General features: G+C 45.0%; 1 protein-coding gene across 3 annotated transcripts; it reads left to right on the top strand.

Annotated features, from left to right (window-relative positions):
• Positions 1 to 19,568, top strand: arhgap17b (Rho GTPase activating protein 17b). Of its 3 annotated transcripts, XM_052049049.1 has the most exons (21): positions 1 to 405; positions 3,823 to 3,862; positions 9,174 to 9,278; positions 9,372 to 9,448; positions 9,588 to 9,699; positions 9,798 to 9,874; positions 10,422 to 10,524; positions 10,599 to 10,667; positions 10,741 to 10,822; positions 10,894 to 11,021; positions 11,260 to 11,371; positions 11,465 to 11,546; positions 11,618 to 11,698; positions 11,797 to 11,910; positions 11,996 to 12,087; positions 13,759 to 13,894; positions 14,625 to 14,882; positions 15,314 to 15,435; positions 16,417 to 16,830; positions 17,324 to 17,375; positions 18,734 to 18,826. In XM_052049049.1, the coding sequence occupies exons 1-20, from the start codon at positions 353 to 355 to the stop codon at positions 17,329 to 17,331; spliced, it is 2,265 nt and encodes a 754-aa protein (XP_051905009.1). In that variant the 5' UTR covers positions 1 to 352; the 3' UTR covers positions 17,332 to 17,375; positions 18,734 to 18,826. The 3 variants fall into 3 exon arrangements, with proteins under 3 accessions (XP_051905009.1, XP_051905008.1, XP_051905010.1); XM_052049048.1 differs by lacking the exon at positions 17,324 to 17,375 and having other exon boundaries at positions 2 to 405; positions 18,734 to 19,568; XM_052049050.1 differs by lacking the exons at positions 14,625 to 14,882; positions 17,324 to 17,375 and having other exon boundaries at positions 3 to 405; positions 18,734 to 19,568.
• Positions 19,569 to 20,590: the final 1,022 nt, after the last annotated feature.

The raw sequence follows: 20,590 nt of genomic DNA, 5'->3' as shown, positions 1-20,590 counted from the left end.
TGTGCGTGCGCGAGTGCTACGGTCGGAAAGTCGAGTCACTTCCTCCTTCTGCTCTCAGCGAGCCAGCCGAGAACTTTTTAGTCTCTCCTTGTGCTCGCTGGCATGTTGTCAGCTGCTCGAGACACAAGTTGCGCCGCTTTATGTCCGCCGCTGCTTGCTTTTCACTCTCAAGTCTTTCCGGAAGCTTCGATGAACATCTGAGTGCCATTGTGGGGTTTGGTTTTTTTCCCCCCCGGAGGATATCAATGGCCCCGACCTAACTTTTTCGGAGTCACTGTAAGGAAAAGAGTTCCGCGGAGGTGCGGTTGACTTCCCCCCTATTTCAAGTACTGTACTAGAGGGCGAGAGGAAGATGAAGAAACAGTTCAACCGAATGAGGCAACTGGCCAACCAAACAGTCGGGAGGTGAGTTTTGTGTCCAACAGCATGTAACTGACATTCAACTCGCTGCGTAATTCTCCGACGCCTTTAACGAGCGACTTTGATGTTCAAATGGAACATTTGAACCTCTATACGTCATTTTGTAGTCCTCAAAACGTGGGCGCGGTGGAAAGGACAGGACGGCACTCGGTTACCTCATGTAAACTAACTCAATGTAAATCCTTTAAAGACTTGAAAGTACTCTATTGTTAGATTCGTACTTGAAGGGTTGAATCACGGCAAATGAAAAAGAATAAATGTGAAATGTAATGACAGCCAGTACACCAGCTACATTCAGAACATAACCGCTTTACAAAGATAATAACGGCCTTTGTAATTTACAGTGCGAGATTTATGAACCAGTCCACCCACCAGGTACCAACCTAGCTATCAAGCAATCTACAGACCTTCCTACTTACCCCCATAATTTCCTCACCCCAACACACCAAACCTCTTAACCAACCTAAGCTAACCCCTGATAACTTCCTGGAGAAACCCACACACCAAAAACGATTCACCGACTGACCTAACTACCTACCAACTAACTGCCCTATTGACCTACTGACCAACCTACACCCAGATACCTTGGACATAACTAACCTTTGGGAACTTCCTATAAAAGCTAACCGTACAAGAACCAAGTGACACCAGGAGACGCAGATGCGGGATGATAAAATGCAACCAAGGCTCAGAATTGAGATTTCACAAAGATTGTGAATTTTGCAGGTCGTTATTTAAGATAAGATAACCTTTATTTGTCCCACACTGGGGAAATTTGCAGTCTACAGCAGCAAAATTGGGGGAGAATAAAGTGTTTCATTGCACAAAATAAATGTTTCAGAAACGAACTGTACACAGTTCAATAAGTGCTATATGAAATAAAGCATTTATAAGACGACAAGACTATTTCGGCATTTCCCCCCCACAATTCAACCCCCCCCCCCCCCCCCCCCATCATGCTCTTGGTAGTTTCTTGTTTCGGGTCTTATTTAAACTCAGCATTGCAAAGACTGAAAAACTTGTGACATGTTGACAACTTCAAACGTCAGGCCAAGACTGGGAAAAAAACTGATCAGAAACAGCTGACTTTAGCACCGTGCACTAAAAACAAACTCAAAAACTCCTTTCGACTTTCAGTTTTTAGTCTGAGACTGTAAAAGTCATTCAGCGTTAGCCCATCTTTACATTGCAGGTAAAAAAAATTAAGACGAATGACATTAAACGTCGGAGAAGATGACAACACTTAAAAGACAGTTTTAGCCTTGACAAGAACAAAGTTCGACTCAGTTTGGGGTTTAAAAAAAGGCGATGACATCACGGGAAGTGCTTTAAAAGTTTATGTTGACAACCTGCAAGCCATTGCAAAAAAATAGGGGCGATAAGATTGAGTGACAAGTCACTTTCCCAAAGGTGTCTGATGGCATTCAGGTTATCCTCACTGCTGTTTTAAAAATAAAGGATATCTTATTTTGTGCGCGTCCATGTCTGACTGCCTTGGGATGTCACCCACGCATGTGTCCATATGTTCCGTGCGTAGCCATTGTCAAAGGTCACCGAGACACACCCACTGACGCGTTTACCCTACAGTCCACCCAAAGTGAATTGTGTGGAGTCAGCTTTTTGGCGATGTTGACAGCACATTGGATGGCAGTCGAGGGGGGTGGGAATAAAAGCCTCCATAGAGAGGGTGTTGACTGTTAAAAAAAAAAAAAGAGGGAGCTGCTTTTATAGGCTTGAATGGAAACATCCTTTCTATTCCTATGATGAAGATGGCTGCTGCGCAGTTGATGCTGTGAATTTATCCAGGATGGAAACGGGCTTGTGAAACAGTTTGAGAACATAACTCCAAAGTCTGACCTGCGAAATTGAACCTAAATGTCACACCGTAATATGTGTCGTCTTATAAGCAGTTTTAATGTACAGTCCACAAATTTAGTACACGGGTTAAATTAAGTGGGCGGCTTAAGCGGTTGTCAAGCAGGCCAGGGAAGCAAGTTTGAGACTGTCATTAAAAACCGACTCAAATTATTTCCCCATGTCAGCTTCACATACGTCAACGGGGACTTCAAAATGGATTTGAGAGTGGGGGTCGGGGCTTGCTTATTCCTCTATTAGAAGTCCATCAGATGTCTGACATACACAAAGTATAAAACGACGAGTAATTTCTAAGGTCAAAACATTTGGTTTAGCATGTAAAAAAACCCAGATGGGAACACACAATAGAGGATCATTTTTTGATGAAGCTTGGGCAGTGATTGCTGTTAGTTTGCATTTTACTGGCCACATTTAACTGTGCACAGTTAAAAAAAAAAATGCAAAGAAGGCGTTCCGCACTTGTACAAGGTTTGCCGTTTGCGAGCGTGTGACCAACGTTTCAGTTCTTAGCTCAGCAAGATGTACTGTACATACAACTTGCGAAGTCTTTATTTCGAATCTGACAGGAGCAATAACTTCCATGTGGGGAGGTTAATTGATCCCTGTGAGACGCGACTAAGGGCTCAGACTGAGACACGATCCGCTCACGGGTCACAACATTAGGTACACTTGCACAATCCGAAGAGAATAACTGAACAATATCCATCCATCCATTCTCTACCGCTTATCCGTGGTTGGGTCGCGGGGGCAACGGCTTTAGCAGGGCAGCCCTCTTTGAAAAGATCATGCTTGGTTTTTACTCGACACCTTCAAAGAGACATCATCTTTATTATGACGACGGTATGAGGAGTGTCAAACAAATACATAGTGTTCGGATGATGGTAATGGACAGCTTCAAGCGACAGGTAAAGAGTGTGAGTCATTGTGTATTGCGTCACATCGTTCAGACGAAATGTTGAACATTCCCCAGGGAAGCTTAGGCATGACATCGTCGTTACGAATGGAGAGTTTTGAGACCTCGAGGCTCCAGCGCGCGCACACACACGCACACCCGATCACCTTCCGTTGCCATAACAAACCCGGCGACACAACAGGAAGTGTGTGTTGGGACACGCCGGAGGAATCTGACAGCTCTTTCACAGAAAGGCCTTTCTGCCGAGCGCGTGTGTGGCTCTGTCGAGTAAACACGCAGTTTTTGACGGTGCACTTTCGGAGTACAAGTCAAACATGAAGCCAACGATGACTTTCTCAGCGACTCGGGACTCTGCTGTGTACACAAAAGACAGGTTGCGCTAGACGACCAAGTTTCAGCTTGTTTGCGTCCAGTCGAGTCTTGCGCACTTGAACTAGAATATGCGCCGCGGGATGAGTCAACACAAACACCCCAAAACATCAGCTGGTATTAAAAAAAAACTGAAATAAAAAATAGGTTGCTTTAAAATCACTCTCCTCGCATTGTAATAATTTTGAGCAGTATTGTTTACGTTGAATGTGTTTTAACCCAAAGTCCAAATTTTCGCTCCCCAGGGCCGAGAAGACCGAGGTGTTGAGTGATGACCTCCTCCAGGTAAATAGTTGTGGCCATATCAGTTTTAACCTGGTCCGTCTTCCTCACGCGCCAATAATTGGCTGCTGCACGCTCTTAGATAAAACATGAGTATTTGGACTTCCAATCCCAATTTAGGGAGGGTGGTCCTCTCTTGAGGCTGTGCTCTTGGTTGGTAATCTTCCAATTTGGTTTCTCATTTGGAAATGCAAATGGTTGAGTTTGTCTCAGAAGATGCTCAATTCATATTCCACAAACTCAACACTAATCAGAATGTCATGTTTGGCCTAATGTGGACAGACAGAACTTATTCCAGTGAAAATCCTCTACAACAAAATAATTTTAGCAGCAAGACATTTTTCATGAGTGGGGGTTTGTCACTGTAGCATATTTTATCTCAGAAGTAAACACACCCGCATGCACACACACTCTCTCTCACACACACACACACACACACACACACACACATAAACGTATGTGTACACGCATACACAAACATATGTGTACTCTATTTTTACTCCAATAGTGCATAAGTATGAGCATACACTTATTTGACACTTCATATAGTCAGTGTAGAAAGAAAAAAAGGAAAGAAATTACGAAATTTACGATCAGCATTCACTTTCATTTACATCAATTCCTTGGATAATGTATTTTATTTAGTTTCCTCTGTCTTTCATTTTGATCACTTTCACCCTCTTCCAGCGTCAAGGCTGTTGTTGTTTTAGCTGCTTGACATCCAAAGTTCCGTTTTGTAGTAATTTTAGCAGTGCAACGTTCTTGCTGCGTCTGAAAGTAACAATAACAAATACTTCCTGGACTACTGCGCATAGCAGTGTGGTGGTTGCTGTTGCCGTTTGCGAATGAAGCAGTAGAGGTCGCTGTTGGATTAGACTTCGTTGTAGGGAATCTCGTCGCGAGGCAAGAGCAGAGACAAATATTTTGTATAAAGCAACAGGGAGTTTTTTTGTTGTATGGGGGGCAGGAAAGTGGGAATGGTGTTAATGGACGAAGATTTTTTCACATTAAGGGGTATTTTCGCCCATGTATAGTAGGTTTCGTTGTAGAGGCGTTTCACTGTATTGTCAACATTTTTGACTCGACTTCCACTTGAAAGTTTTTTGGTCCGAAAGCTCCATCTGTAGCGTTTTCCAAGAAATGCTGCAGTACCGTGGAAGTCCTTTTCTTGAAAAGTCAACTACAGAAGTCTCCCCACACACTTTACAAGCTCTGTCTGGTCAAGTCATCATCATCACTCAGACCAAGTTTGAAACAAAACTTGGAACGACAACATCAGCCAGGGTTTTTTTCATTTTGGCTCGTGGAAGAGATGTTGCGCTTTCCCGCTGAAAGCAAATCGAGGCAATGTTCTGCTTTCTTAAAATGTTGCCAAGCTCGCAGCTCGAGCGGGCAAGTGGGGGTGGGGGGGGGGTGCACATCCGAAACTTACGTTGACATCACTGCGAGAAGCGGGAAGCGCTGAAGAACAGCACTTCCCCACATAAACCGAGATGATGTGAAACTGAAGGCGTGGTGAGCAACCTTTGCTCTGTCCAACTATCGTGGCCGTGGCGAGAGCTGAAAGCCAACTGAGCCCGAGCCCTCCCCCGTCGTCCGTATCGTGAATGTCACGAGCTTTTGTGCCGCGTTTGGACATTCCTTCCTTGAGGAATGTGAGTGGCGGCGCGGTGCAAGGGTTGCAATTGTTGCTTCATCAGTCATCTTGTCTTTCTACAGGCCCTGAAATGAGAGATACCTCTTTTTGGGTGCGTTTGATTTAGTTTATAGCGCCATCCACATGAGCAGTAAAAAGTTCCTTTCCAGCGTTTTTTGTTTGTTTCCCCGTCCCCTTTCCCACAGCAGCATGTTCCTGCGCCCGCTCCTCATTGGCCTCCGAGGAGAAATTTGACGCTTTGATATCCTTGGCGTAGCTGTATTTTCGCTCCCCCCTTTTTCTTTTTTTTTTTTCTTTCTTCGCGCCGGCTGAGCGTCCTGCTTCAGTGGGAGAGTGTTTTCATTTTACCTGAAGGCCTGGAGAAGCGCACAGCGATGATGATGTCCAGCTAACATGCATATTAGACGATCAACTCTCTCGGTTGGATGTCGTATAGTGACACCACACAATTGCTTTTGCTATTTAACTCATTCACTCCCAAAGACATTTTTAAACGTCTTTTGAGACTTGGTCCAGAATTGGCTGGTACTGAATGAGCTAATAACATCATTTTTTTAAGGTCCTGTTCTCATCTATTTGTCTTGAACAAAACAAGAAATAAATGCATCTGTTTTCTTCACAACAACTTTGCAAAATTCTTTCAAACAACTGCGGTGTAAGCATAAAGCAGTCAGTAAGTCAGATTACGACGACAATGAAAACAAGTCTGAGGCATCATTACGTTCATTGTTTTTGTTAGAGTGGAGTCATGTGGTCGTAGCCCAACGAAACCGCCGTATTTTTCCCACATGTCGCTGTTTTGTGTAAACAACACAGACATTGAATTGGCAGAATTTTCTGCCCTGCCAGGTAGTGCAACTGCTGTCACACAGATTCAAAAAATGAGGACCGGCATGTTGATTGCACCTGTTCATCCCGCTTGTGAGATGCTCCGTATTTTCTGTGGTGGCTGCCCAGAGGTCATCTTTGTTTCTCCTCGTGACGTGCAGCTGTTGAGGATGGAAAGAAGTTCGTAACCGCCGTCTTGTAAAACCTTCGGGCGGCTCACCTATTTCAGGGTGGAGGGATTTTGGCTGTGTTCTGTTAATCGTTAAATTCTGCATGCCGCGAGGCCACATTTAGTTAAAGTCGTGGAAAATAGTAACAGATTGTGGGGAACTTGAAAGGATCCATGTAGTAGTGTCACCAGCATTATACAAGAAACAACAAACTGCTTTTTAAATATTTCTACAGACATGGCAGTTAATAGCTGAAGAAGAAGCGCATTCCACAATTTGGGGGGAGCCTTGCGGCTCTATCATGTTTAGCGTTTAATCTAAAAATGCCGGTCAGCAGACCAAAGTGACATAATTGAACCTAAAAAATATGACACCCCATCCACCAATAGGTGCCTGACTATCGAGGACTCTTGACGTGATTGAAAGTTTTGTACTGAATCCGAAAATCAGAAAGGGGCCAATGCAAGAACGACAGAATTGAAATTATGTGGCTGAACCAGTGAGATTTGGACAAAAGCTTCGCAGCAGCGTTCTGACCTAGTTGGCAAGTTAGAGCTTGTTTGTCTTCTCTTAACACTACCACGTGGAGTGTCTCGAGAGCGGGGATGGGACTAGTTAGGAGCCCTGGTGCACTCCAGTATCCATCCATCACATACTGGAGAGCTATTCTGGTTTTTTTTATGCATATGAGGCAATGGATATATCCAGTAATTCATCCAAAACGTAAACACTCTAAAGGATGCTCCTTTTGGAAAGTGGCCATCAAAAAGCCAAAGAAAAAGCAAAACACATCGAGCTAATCATTGACGAGTGCTGAAATTAGGTCGAATGACATCATGCATGATAGCAGTTTAAATGGTGAGTGATCTGGACCCCGCTCTTTCCAACTCAGATGGAATTCATAAATGGGGGGGGGGGGGGGGGGGAGCTTCCTTCTGTCGCACTCCAGATCTGCTTAAAACATTGGAGTCAAAAACCGCAGACAAGGGCGTATATCTGAGCCGGGGATCGAGCTAATCAATTGCATCCATACAGGCAAGTTTATCTGCGGTCGGGGTGGGGGGGGGGGGGAATCTGAGACGTCAAAATGGGAAGATGAGAGCATAAAAGATGGGAATCTCGCTGCTAATGAGGCGCCCTGTTTGTTTATTTGGAGACAGGAAGAGGAAGTGTGCTTTTTAGGTGATGCCATCTTTCTCAGATGTGCTTTTCAAAGTTCAAAAAGAAACTCCAAAGGACAAGGCTTGCTATCAGGAGAATTGACTACCAAAAAAAAAAATAATAATAATAAAACCCTCACCGCTGTGATTTGTTGAAAAACAACAATACATTGTTGGGGTTATTTGAAAAAGCTTCCTCATAATAAATTTCTCTGGTCTGTACTGCTCCTATGTTGTACAGTGCAGGATAGTTTGAACTCCAGCATCATTTGGAAGTGGTGAATGACACATGAAAGTCATTTCAAAATCTAATACAATGCAATGCAATACAATACATCCTGGTTTATGTAGCACTTTCACAACAGCTGCAGCTGAAACGAAGGTCTTTAACAAAACAGTTAAAATAAAATAAAACAATACCCCCCAAAGAACGACCATGTATGGTAAGGCGTTTTTAGCCCCCAAAGAACGACCATGTACAGTAAGGAGTTTTTAACCGAAAAAACCCCAACCACGTATAGTCCGGTGTTTTTAGCCCAAAGAAACGACCATGTGTAGTAAGCGTTATTAGCCCCCCAAAAAATGACCATGTATAGTAAGGTGTTTTTAGCCCCCCACAAAAAAATGAACATGTATTGTAAGCCGTTTTTAGCCGAAAAAAACGACCATGTATTGTAAGGTGTTTTTAACTGAAAAAAACGACCAACTATAGTAAGGCGTTTTTAGCCGGAAAAAAACACTGTGTATAGTAAGGCGTTTTTGGCCCCAAAAAACGACCATGTATAGTAAGGCGTTGTTAGCCGAAAAAAATGACCGTGTATAGTAAGGTGTTTTTGGCCGAAAAAAATGACCATATATAGCACAGCATTTTTAGCGCCAAAAACATGACCATGTTTAGTAAGGCATTTTTGGCCGGAAAAAAAAAGGACCATGTATATAGTAAGGCGGTTTTAGCCGAAAAAAAACTACCATATGTAGTAAGGAATTTTTGGCCCAAAAAAACGACCATGTATAATAAGGCGTTTTTAACCAAAAAACGACCATGTATAGTAATGCTTTTTTGGCCGAAAAAAATGACCATGTATAGTCAAGCGTTTTTATCCGGAATAAACAACCATGTATATATATATAGTAAGGCGTTTGGGTCTGAAAAAAATGACTATGTATAATAGTAAGGCGTTTTTTTTTTGTCCAAAAAAATGGCCATGTCTAGTCAGGCGTTTTTTTTTTAACTCCAAAAAACGACCATGTGTAGTCAGGCGTTTTTAGCCCCCCAAAAAATTACCATACATCAAGTAAGGCGTTTTTTGCCGAAAAGAAACTACCATGTGTATAGTAAGGTTCATGAAACACCACACAAGCGAAGCGAGGCCAACGCTCACCTGACAAACGCCACAGTTTTGGATTTAAGGCCGTTCTCTGCCCCCTCCCCCCGCATTCCCTTTCATGATAAACTGTGTGTGCGGCGCTGGTCTTAATTATCTGATGTCGACCCTCAGATCGAGAGGCGTATGGAGCTGGTGCGCTTGATGTCGCACAACACGCACAAGAGGCTGGTGTCCTGTCTGCAGGGTCAGCCGGGCACAGACACCGAGAAGAGACACGTGAGTCCAATGACACTCGGTGGCCATCATTCACTTGTGTAGTTCTCAGTCAAGTTGTCCTTTTTTTTTTTTAAATCTTTTTTGTCCTTTTAGAAAAAGCTGCCATTGACTGCACTGTCTCAAAGCATGCAAGAGGGCGGCTCTCAACTGGGCGACGAGAGTCTGATCGGGTGAGCGATGAAACGGCAACTTCCGCTTCCCATTGCAAACGGACTGATAAGGAACACGTTTGCGTGTTTCCTCTTGAATGAGCAAAGCCACATGGATTTTCTCTCTGATGTGTGTGTGTGTGTGTGTGTGTGAGAACAGCAAGATGATGGATGTGTGCGGTGAGGCAGAGAGCAGGTTGGCCAGTGAGCTGATGCAGTATGAAGTGCAGATCGAGAGAGACATTCTGGATCCTCTGAACACGCTGGCCGAGGTACAAAACCCGCTCTGAATGTTTGTTTGTTTGTTTTTTTCTCTCCCCTGTGGTCAATTTGTTTTTGCTGTTTTGGTTGAAACTTGACATTCCCACAGATTGAGATACCCAACATACTAAGACAGAGGAAGCAACTCGCCAAACTGGTCCTGGACTACGACTCCGCTAAGACGAGGTTGATTTTCAGTTCTTCTTGCAAAATGCCGTTTTCTAGTATGACGTCCAAGAAGCCCAAAGTGTGACAGTGGAAGTGCGTTTGTTGAACATACTGAAATCAGCGGTTCCATTTGTGGAAGGATATGGCGCATTGGCCGAGGAAGTAACTCGAGCTGCAAACTTCCTTACTTCCTGAAAATCTCTGCCCAGAACTTCGCAATGGCCATTTTATTTAGCTGGAATAATGTTGAAATAAGTTGGCGCGACTGCGCCAAGTCAAGACAAAAAAAAAGCCTCCCATACATTCTAAGTCACAGATACTACAGTATAGAAAGCGATGAGGCGGCCCCAAATGGAAATGTAAAATACCTTTTTTTTTTAAATCCAATAACTCGAAATCAATCAATCGGGGGACAATCACCTGTATAATCGATTGTCAAAATATTTGACAGCCCCCAGCCCCAGAAGAAAACATGACATTTTTGTTGCCGATCCAGTGCATTAGAAAAGTCGTCATTTGGCCCCTGGAAGACATTTCTCGGGTGTAAGAATTGATTGTGATGCAGGTGGTATCAAGCCACCAAGTCCAGCAACCAGGCCATGGCAGCTAAGGTGGACTCCCTCAAGGACGAGATGGACGAGGCTCTGAACAAAGTCGAAATCTGTAAAGTAGGTTTCGACTGCACTTACACTTCCTGACAAAAAGATTTTTTTAATAATGTGTCTGGATGTTTTCCCCACAGGACCAGTTATCGGCGGACATGTACAACTTTGCGTCCAAAGAAGGAGACTACGCACGCTATTATCTCATGGTGGGTCATTTCATTCATACGGGATGAGCGACAACCAAAGTGAGCCGCATTCACAGATGACCATGTATGACAGTTATTAGAGGCCCAGGCAGACTACCACAGAAGGTCTCTGGCAGCTCTGGACGAGGCGATCCCGAATATACAATTACAGCAAGGTGAGCAGCGAGGTATTTCATACCCGGAAGGAGACCTGAGCGCATAAACCCCAAAGTCGGTTTTACTTCAGAGTCGTGGACGGAGAAGCCGGCGTTTGGCACGGCCCTTGAGGAGCACTTGAAGCGGAGTAACCGTGACATCGCCCTGCCCATTGAGGCATGCGTCATGATGCTGCTGGAGACGGGGATGAAGGAAGAGGTATGGACAAGGGAACGAGAGGGCTGGGCAAAACAAAACAAATTAAAAAAAACAGTAGTTGAGTTTTTTTTCCAATTCTGAAAGATTACATGCAGATGTGTTGAAGTCAAAAGTTAAATACAACTGAACTGCACGTAGTCGGTGATGCTTTCTCGTGCCACGCCTTCCGAATCACTGCTCAAAATGATTGATATTCAGATGCCACCTGTCACATATTCACTCTATGTTCACCCCGCAGGGTCTTTTCAGAATAGCAGCGGGAGCTTCCAAACTAAAAAAGTTGAAAGCCGCGCTGGACTGTTCCACTTCCCAGCTTGAAGAGTTCTACTCCGACCCGCACGCCGTCGCCGGTAGCAACCTTTCTGTGTTTTTAGAACCTCGCAAAACCGAAAACCTGATCTCCGTTTCCAAACTTTTATTTTTACATGTTTGATTACACACAGGAGCCCTGAAATCGTACCTCAGGGAACTTCCTGAACCTCTCATGACCTTTGGCCTGTATGATGAGTGGACGCAGGCGTCCAAGTAAGAGGACGCCCACATCTGAAAGTGCATCTGTGTGCGTTCTGGATTCTGCTCACTGTGTGTGCTTTCAGTGTGTCTGACCCGGACAAGCGACTTCAGGCTTTGTGGGTGACATGTGACCGCTTACCAAAGACTCACAAAGCCAACTTTCGGTAGGTGTTGTCCGACTTTGCTCACAGTTCTGAGAATACGGAGACCTGTACAAAGAAATGAATAATAAGTGTTTTTGATAATCATGGATACTTGACAGGTACCTGGTGAAGTTTTTGGCCAAGCTGGCTCAAGACCGTGACGTCAACAAAATGTCTCCCAGCAACATCGCCATCGTGCTGGGGCCCAACCTGCTGTGGGCAAAGACGGAGGGGTGAGGGCACTTTGCACACATTCGCAGAGGGTTTTATTTTCAGTTGCCTTTGATTGACCTTTTGACCTCCCTCTTATCGCCACAGGACACTGGCAGAAATGGCTGCGGCGACATCGGTCCATGTGGTCGCCATCATTGAGCCGATCATCCAGCATGCTGATTGGTTCTTTCCTGAAGGTGATACTTCAGTGATGTGAAAAAAAAAGTTTCTAATCCAAACTGGCTAAAAAGTAGAAAAGAGAAATTACAAACAAAAATGCAGGTGCGTACCAAGAAATTGTCATGTTATATTCGTTTCCTCCATACAAAGTGAAATGCTGCAAGCCTTGATTTGTTTCAATTGCGAGGATGATGGCAGAAAGAGACAAAAATGAAATTAGATTACATACAATTGAATTATAATAAATTATTGAAATAAATAAACTTGCCCTCGATATTCAAATTTTTTGGCACATGTCTGTAATCAAGACAAAATGACATGACGAAGTACATGGTTGACGATAGTTTGGCAAGCCACACCCAATAAGAGAATAGTCCTCAAGAGCACACCATTCGCAGAAGCTGGGCCTCGGTTCTAAACGTATTGTCTAATCAAATTTGTTTACTCGATGCGACCGATCCGTTGTGCTCAACGTCACTCTTCGGCGGCGGATGTCCTTTGTCTTTCAAAATTTGTTCATGTTATCATTCAGTATTAAATCAGTTTAAACTCTTTCAGCCACAGTGGTTACTACAGTGGACAGCTTATCATGTTATCAGGTTACAGCGTGCCTGAAAGGGTTAAAGAACCAGAAATACGTAGAGCAGGGGTGTCAAACACGTTTTTGTCGCCGGCCACATTGTAGTTACGGTTTCCCTTGCAGGGCCGTTATGAATTTTGCGAAACCATATAAATGCTTAACTACATATTACATACACAGCAAAGCACAGCAAACAACTAATGCATGGATAACTAGTTTTCATCTGAAATCAAGAAAAATGGCATGTTCAAAAATGCTTGTTATGGATTAGATTGTCATGTTGCGTGGTGGTGGACCCCAAAAAGCAGGCAGAAGAGAGGAGCAGGGTGTACTCGACGAATTGTATTAAAACAGAGAAAACTAAATGCTAAACAAACAAAGTCCAAAGTATCAAACAAAAATCATGACTAAAGCTAAAACATAACAATGAACTAAACATGACTGAAACAAACATGACAGAAGCCAAGAGCAAACATCAACAATGACCCGACACCGAGTGGTCGGGCTGGAAGTCCTTCTAAAGCACTAAGTGCCACCTGTTGGTCCCAAACCGAATCATGACTTAGATATGACAATTTGATATTTTGGTTCAGACTTTAGCAAGCATCATGGAAGTTGACATGCTTGAATTGCTTTCGCGGGCCTCATAAAATGATACGCCGGGCCAGATCTGGCCCCCGGGCCTCGACTTTGACACCTGTGACATAGATAGTCATGAAACCCCCAACAGGTGACGGCACAGAGAGCATTTCTTTCAAAAGAAGACTTTTTTTTTAACGACACATCCGCTCTTTGCTGATTGGTTCTTTTCGCTGTCTGTCTTTGCTCAGGTTTGCCCCGCCTCAGAAATGCACTAGAAGCGACGACGCACCAGACTTGCTTTAGGAAGTGAACAACTCAAATTGACGTTTATAAATACACTGTCTTTCCTGTGTTTCATTGACCTTCATTCTAGCATAATTCCTAATTCAAATCGCAATGCGAAAATTGTTGAGTCCTAATTTACATCCAGTAGCTGACACAGCCTGATCAAGTCGATACCCCGTAGTGGAACGAGTTTGCGGGTTCTCAGCGTAACCGTATTGCCTCACTACTATCTTCTGTCCAGAGGTGGACTTCAACGTGTCGGGTATGTTCGCCATGCCCACCCACCCGGCGACATCGGCGGACGCCGAACTCGAGAGGAAGCGCCCCGGCAGCCTTGTGGGGCAAGACGGGGACACGCAGCCTCCCCGCAAAGACAGGTACCTGTCTCGCGCCAACCTCGGCCTCAGCCTGCCACTCCCCCTCCCGTCCCGTCCCAAGACAGCGAGCAGGCAGGATTCGCGGGGCCCGGCCGTGTCGGCCCACTACGTAGTGGCCGACGAGTCCATCACAGTCTCTGAATCGCCCACCCGAGAGCCGCCCTGTCCAAACTTTCAGCCTGTGCTCTAGTCCAAAGTAGCTCACACGATTCCACCTGTCGGGACCGTCAACGGCAACGTTTTTGTATGATTTTGATACTTTTGGAGTCGATTGCTTTTGTGTTCTCTCCTGGAACAAAACATGTAGCGCTTCGGTTTTTCTTGATGTTGGCAAAATGTGGTTCGAATTCCATTGTGTACTCTTGTGTTAACCCCGTAATTTGCAATTAAATTTTAGGTCACACTGTAGGTTGCTGGTTGTGTGTTGGCTTCCTGACATCTGTCCTGTGCAGCGATGTTGGTTCCTTTTTAACTCATTCAGTACCAGCCAATTCTGGACCAAGTCTGAAAAGACGTTTAAAAACGTCTTTGGGAGTGAATGAGTTAAGTCGCTCATGTGGCTTGACGTTCGTAGCGCGGTTCTGCTTTCGGATGGCTCGTCTCTGTCTGCTCTCTGTTCCTCTTGGGCTCTCCTGGGTATTTTCTTACAATGTGTATGTGTGTGTGTGTGTGTGTGTGTATGTGTGTGGGATTTGCCCCCCCTGTCTCCCCCCCTCCTTCACTTCCGTAGCGCCATTAACAAACATCCGGAGCCCAACCCTCGTAGAGCTGCCACCACTATTAGAAAGCAGCCACAGCTAACCTCACCCACCTTCCAAGCGCTACCGCCCCACCAGGAAGGCGGGGGTCCCACCGGCTTTGAGCCCCAGCCCCAAGCTGCTACGCCGGAGCCCGAGCAGCCGGGCCCGACTGGCGGTGTGGGCGCTGGGGGCCAGCTAGCCGCTGCGCAACCTCAATCGGTCTCTCAGCTCGGCGCAGAGGAGAGCAGGTAAGGAGCGAGCCAGTTGCCGCGGCCACAAATACTCCCCCCGCAACGCTGCCCGCTCTCAAGCAATCAAGCCGCCCGGATCTCCCTGCGCCTCTTCTGTTTGGCGAGAATCCCATCAAATTCAAAATGTCTGACAAGTTCAATCACGTGACGCTTTGTTTCCAGGTGATGTTGTATGTCTTCCCTGCTTGTTGACTGTGCTTAATCTCTCCCTGCTCTGCGCTCATTAAGCCTGCTTGATTGGGTTTACATCTACGACCTGGTCCAATCTGACCTGACGTACATTTAAGAGTGTTGCATCATCTGATTTTTGTGTCAATTTATTTGTAGCTTTGTTTTCGTTTCATGTTTGCTTTACGCCAGTACTATCATAAAACCTTGAATGTCGGTCTCGGCACAGAAAATGATTTAGACCCGTTCCGTGCCCACAGCCCAGCCCGGGAGCTCACATCCACACCGCCGCCACAGAGGAATGGTTCGTCCCATCTTACGGCGGGAGCGCCTCAGTCTCAAAGTGGATCTAGGGGGCCCAGTCCTCATATGGTCCGCAGGGGTAAGTGAAGCGCTACAAGATGTTTGTTCCCCTTCGGGCACATGATGTGGGCTTGGTTCCCCACCAGTGCCTCCATATTAATACAATGCTGGTTCTAAGCCCAAATTTTTTGGGAAAAAAAAAGGTTTGTGTCAGGAGGGGCACGTGAAGTTAAAAGAACTGCCGGACAAATCGTACAAGTGACAGTCTCTGACAAGCCGTTAAGTCATAACACCCAACAGCCGAAGACGCATTAGAAATTTAACTCATTTAGTACCAGCTAATTCTGGACAAAGTCTGAAAAGACGTTTAAAAACGTCTTTGGGAGTGAATGAGTTACCGGCCTTTCACACAGACCCTTCTTCACAGCATTCCACAATCAGATCATATTACTGTGTGACAAGGTCAGCATCAGCCAGTGATGCAACATGTATGAAAGATACTCATCAGACCAAAACAAATGCCAAACCAAAATGGGGTTGCAGATGCCCCGCCGTCTCAGGTGTGAAACGACGGCATTCTCAACAACACCTCGGTTGCAGTTACAATACGGTACCCTCAAAACAAAATATCAGGTCGATTTTATTCACAAATAATATGACAGTGATGTTTATAAACAAGAGCAACAAGACTGTTTTATGCCCTTTGGGAACATCTCCAGGAACATTCTAAATTGTCCCTAGGTGTGATTGTGAACGAAAACGGTTGTTCGTCTGTGTGTGCCCTGCAATTGGCTGGCAACGGGTTCAGGGTCTCCCCTGCCGACTGCCCAAAGACAGCTGGGATAAGCTCCAGCATGCCCCACGACCCCTTGTGAGGATAAATGGAGTTGTTTTGCAGACCACAAGAGGGAGCTCAGACACCATCAGTGGTACAAATCCACAGCCCGCTAAAGGCCTCCTGTCAAACAGATGTCTGCTACCCACCGCACACACTGAGTAAATAAGCAATACAATATTTCCAATGCATTTTCTGTTCTCTTTCCTTATTTTATCAACACAGGCACCAAGAAACAGGCACCAGCACCACCCAAACAAGCCAGTCCGTTCGCCTCTCAGTCTGGCAACCAATCTCCAGCTTCCACACATCACCCGCCCATCACACCCAGGCGCCATCCGAGCAAAGAAAGCCCCATCCACGCTCCGAGCCACCCGCCCCCTCAGCCGCCCCAGCCGCAGCAGGCGCACGGAGACCAGTCGCAGCCGTCGCCGCCCAGGACGCCCACGCCGCCCGACACTCCGCCTCACGACGGCGCCCAGTCCCAGCTGCCCGCTTACCAGTACGGCTCGCTCCCCCGCCCCGCCCGGCCGGCGCCCAAGCCGCGGCCGCGGCCTAGCATGCCGCCGCCGCTGCCTCAAGCGGCCTCCGGCGACAGCTGCAATGGCCTCCTGGGCTCCTCGTCCAAGATCATCACAGGTAAACCAGCTCTCATTCTATTGTGACTTGAGTACTAAAAAATTGCAATGTGTGTACTTCCGTTTGACAGTATGAGGTCCACGTTTATAATGTCATCTTTATTCTTCACTTTTGTAAAAGTGGGTCTTTCGCCTCATCTGACTATTTTCTCCCTCTGGATGTTTTTCAGCAAAGGGTGTGAATATTTTTGGGAAATGTCTTTTGACATTTTAAATTGTTAATTAAACGTAACAAGTGATACACGTTTTTGAGACAAATAAGACACTCATTTAGTTTCCCAAGCCACGCAGGGCCGCAACATGAGGATGAAAGAGCTGCATACGACTCCGGAGCCACAGTTTGCCGACCCCTGAGCTAGACTAATAATGGGATGTCTTGCTGGTCGAGTGATATTTTCAGCTTCCTTTTTCTTTCTGTCTGGCTCATTGGGTTCACCTGACACGCTGAATGTGACTGTGGTGACATGAAGCATGACATGTGTATAATATTGCAGATGTCTGAGGTGGTGGCCTGCCTGTTAGATGGCCTTTGCAAGGCAGGCAATGGTAAGACTCCTACTGGCCGACGTGCCAAGTTTGCTTGCATGGGAGCGTACGTTTCTTGTGGTTGTGATTGTGTGTGTGTGGCGCGGGGGGTGGGGGAGGGCGTACTCCTAACGGTGTGTTTCAAAGCAAATGCTACAGTAGATACATACAGTGTGATGTGTATGTATCAGTGCTGTCCAGACAAACTAACATTTGCCTCATGTAACTAAATGAAAAAAATGTGACTGACAGCGTGCTGTTAAATGCTTGCTTGTTCTATGTAGTGCTGCGTGCGCGCACGCGTAGTTTATATGCCATACTTTACATATACACCAAGGACTCCAAATAATGACATTTTAGTCCCAAATTACATTAGAGGTCCCGCAGGAGAATCATCATAGTCATACACTAAGATCTAGTAATATAATTATACAATGATGCTTTAAGATACAAGTTCAGGAAATTCAGTGAGCAACTCATAATGCAAATCAGCCTCCTAAAAAAAATGGTTTCACTGTTTGAGCCCATTAATGGACAAGCTGGAATAAAAACTCTGCCCAGTAGATGGCAGCATTGCGTCTCAATGGAGACGCATGAACAAGGCGGATAAATCAAAATGCAGTTGTGATCGATCAGTTTGTCATGTAAAATCTATTAGTGTCACAAAAGAGAGAAAAGAAGACATTGATTATTTAAATTTAAAAGTAGAAACGACACACACATTGCTAAATACTACTACTGCTATGATTAAGTAGCATGAAATTCGTTTGGAAAGTTTGTCAAATGTAAAATGCTTACACTCGTGATTACTTTGCCAGAGTATTTGCTCAGATGTTTGAGGTGTCACACAAGCAACAATTATTAGCATGAAAGTCACTGCATAGAATATAGGGTTCAAAATCGGTGATTTGTTGGAAACCAACCCACGTTGTAATGCTGATTATTTTTAAAAAATGGAATGAGAAAAAACATTTCATGGTGTTTTGCATCGTTTGTTAGCATTAAGCAAAAAACAAAGTGATACGGTTGCTTTAAATTTGTAACATGTCATTGCCTTTGTTGGGCGTTTAGTTTGACTAAACTTCAGCCAGCAAATGGCAACAAAGCGCTTGAAGCTTCTTTTTTGCTGAATTGTTGACAATTCTGCCAAACTGCCGTGTTTTATGAACTGAGTTGAATTTACTGCCAGCTGGTTCCTCAATTCATGCTCACAAGTCAAAGCAACAAAATCGACCAAACAAAGGCTTGTATCTCAAAAACACCACTGTAATGGAGTCCTTAGTGTCTGAAATTGTGCGTCAAGATTGATAGTGCATAGTGTGAATTTGTATCTGGCGTTGACATTTACCTCTTACGATGTGTCCACCAACTATGCGCAGACGGTGTCCTGGAACTGAAGGGGGCCAGGCGAGCGTGGATCCCGGAGGTGGTGATGGGCTCACGAGCGGAGTCCCCCGTTTCTCTGCCGCAGCCGCAATTCAACCCACACAACACGGAGAGCACTTCGCTGTGAGCGGGATGATCATCTGGGCGCTACATGCCCAAGGCGGCGGCTAATGCGAGGTTCGACTCGACTCCTTTGTGACTCTTGTATGACAATCCGCTACAAGTCTGACCGCAAACTTGATCAAAAGTATTTTTTTCTAGAATCTATTTAACGCACGACCAGATTATAAAGTGCAAAGTGAAATTGCAAGGACCAAAGAAAATGCGAAAAGGAAATAGGATGAAAACAAGGCGCTGGCTTCCGTGGTGATGGTGGTGGTTGACCAAAGTGCAATTATTCAGCACAGCTTGTCTTCCGGTGGCACATATGCCCATATTTTGGTTTGTGTAGATTTCAGGTAGTATATTTGTAAAGGAGGGGGGACGGGGAGGGGGGGTGCGTTACCTTCACTTTTGCATATTTTTTGGACCGATTTACTGGTTTGAGGAAATATTTGGCATGATTTCCCCCCCAAAAAATTGTTTTATTTATAAATATCCAGTGCTGGTTAATGACCAATTCCACTCCCAAATTTTCAAGCTTTGACCAACTATAAATACAAAAGCTTTTCTTATTGTCGACAATCTTGACCTTTCTCTGGCTCTTTTCAGCGAGTTGTCTATTTCTTTGCGGCATTTTCATGGTGTTTATTTTTTGCTGGTAACACTGAAAAAATATATATACTGTTACTGCATCATGACGTGATGAATAAAGTTTTACAATCTTGTCATGTTTGTCATGTAATGTGTTGAATTGATTTGATTTCAAATGGGCGGCCCGGTAGTCCAGTGGTTAGCACGTCGGCTTCACAGTGCAGAGGTACCGGGTTCGATTCCAGCTCCGGCCTCCCTGTGTGGAGTTTGCATGTTCTCCCCGGGCCTGCGTGGGTTTTCTCCGGGTGCTCCGGTTTCCTCCCACATTCCAAAAATATGCGTGGCAGGCTGATTGAACACTCTAAATTGTCCCTAGGTGTGAGTGCGAGCGTGGATGGTTGTTCGTCTATGTGTGCCCTGCGATTGGCTGGCAACCGATTCAGGGTGTCCCCAGCCTACTGCCCGAAGACGGCTGGGATGGGCTCCAGCACCCCCCGTGACCCTAGTGAGGATCAAGCGGTACGGAAGATGAATGAATGAATGAATGATTTCAAATGTCAAAGCTATAACACCACATTTACTTTCACAAAGTGGCTAATAGACGCCACGCCTCAGGAAATCACACATTGTAATAAATATAATGCTGCGCTTGAAAAAAATATCCGATGGGAAATCCAAAGCTGGCTGTTGTCATCTCTTCTGTGACTGATTATTAAGAGATAAGCCACACTAAAAACTCTCCGCAAAGTGCCTGCAGATCAAGATGTGACATCTGTCAAGCTGACAGGAGTGCTGCGATTTGTTGGCATGAATCCATCGCAATCGGGACACAAACAGTCCAGAATGAAAATGTTACACATATTTTAGCAACTTGTGATTAATCACATTTTAAAAGTATTTGACAAACTTGTTGCATCAGTCGAGTACAGTGCATACATACATAAATGAGTGCAATTATAAAACCATGTAAGATGACAATGTTTTTTTTGGTATTTGATATTTCTCAGAGGGAAAATTTAACTGGCACCCTGAATCTCTCAAAAAGTTTATTTTTTTTCCTCAACAACTAGGTGGAACACATTAGCTTTGCCCCGTGCTATTTTTCTGACAACTTTTTAATTTTACTTCCTAAATTAGAAAAAAATACATTGGCTTTT

The sequence above is a fragment of the Hippocampus zosterae genome, chromosome 17 (assembly GCF_025434085.1).
Source record: "Hippocampus zosterae strain Florida chromosome 17, ASM2543408v3, whole genome shotgun sequence".
In the NCBI taxonomy this organism is placed as follows: domain Eukaryota; kingdom Metazoa; phylum Chordata; class Actinopteri; order Syngnathiformes; family Syngnathidae; genus Hippocampus; species Hippocampus zosterae.
The sequence above is the reverse complement of the archived record's forward strand: the minus strand, read 5'-3'. Positions and strand labels throughout refer to the sequence as shown.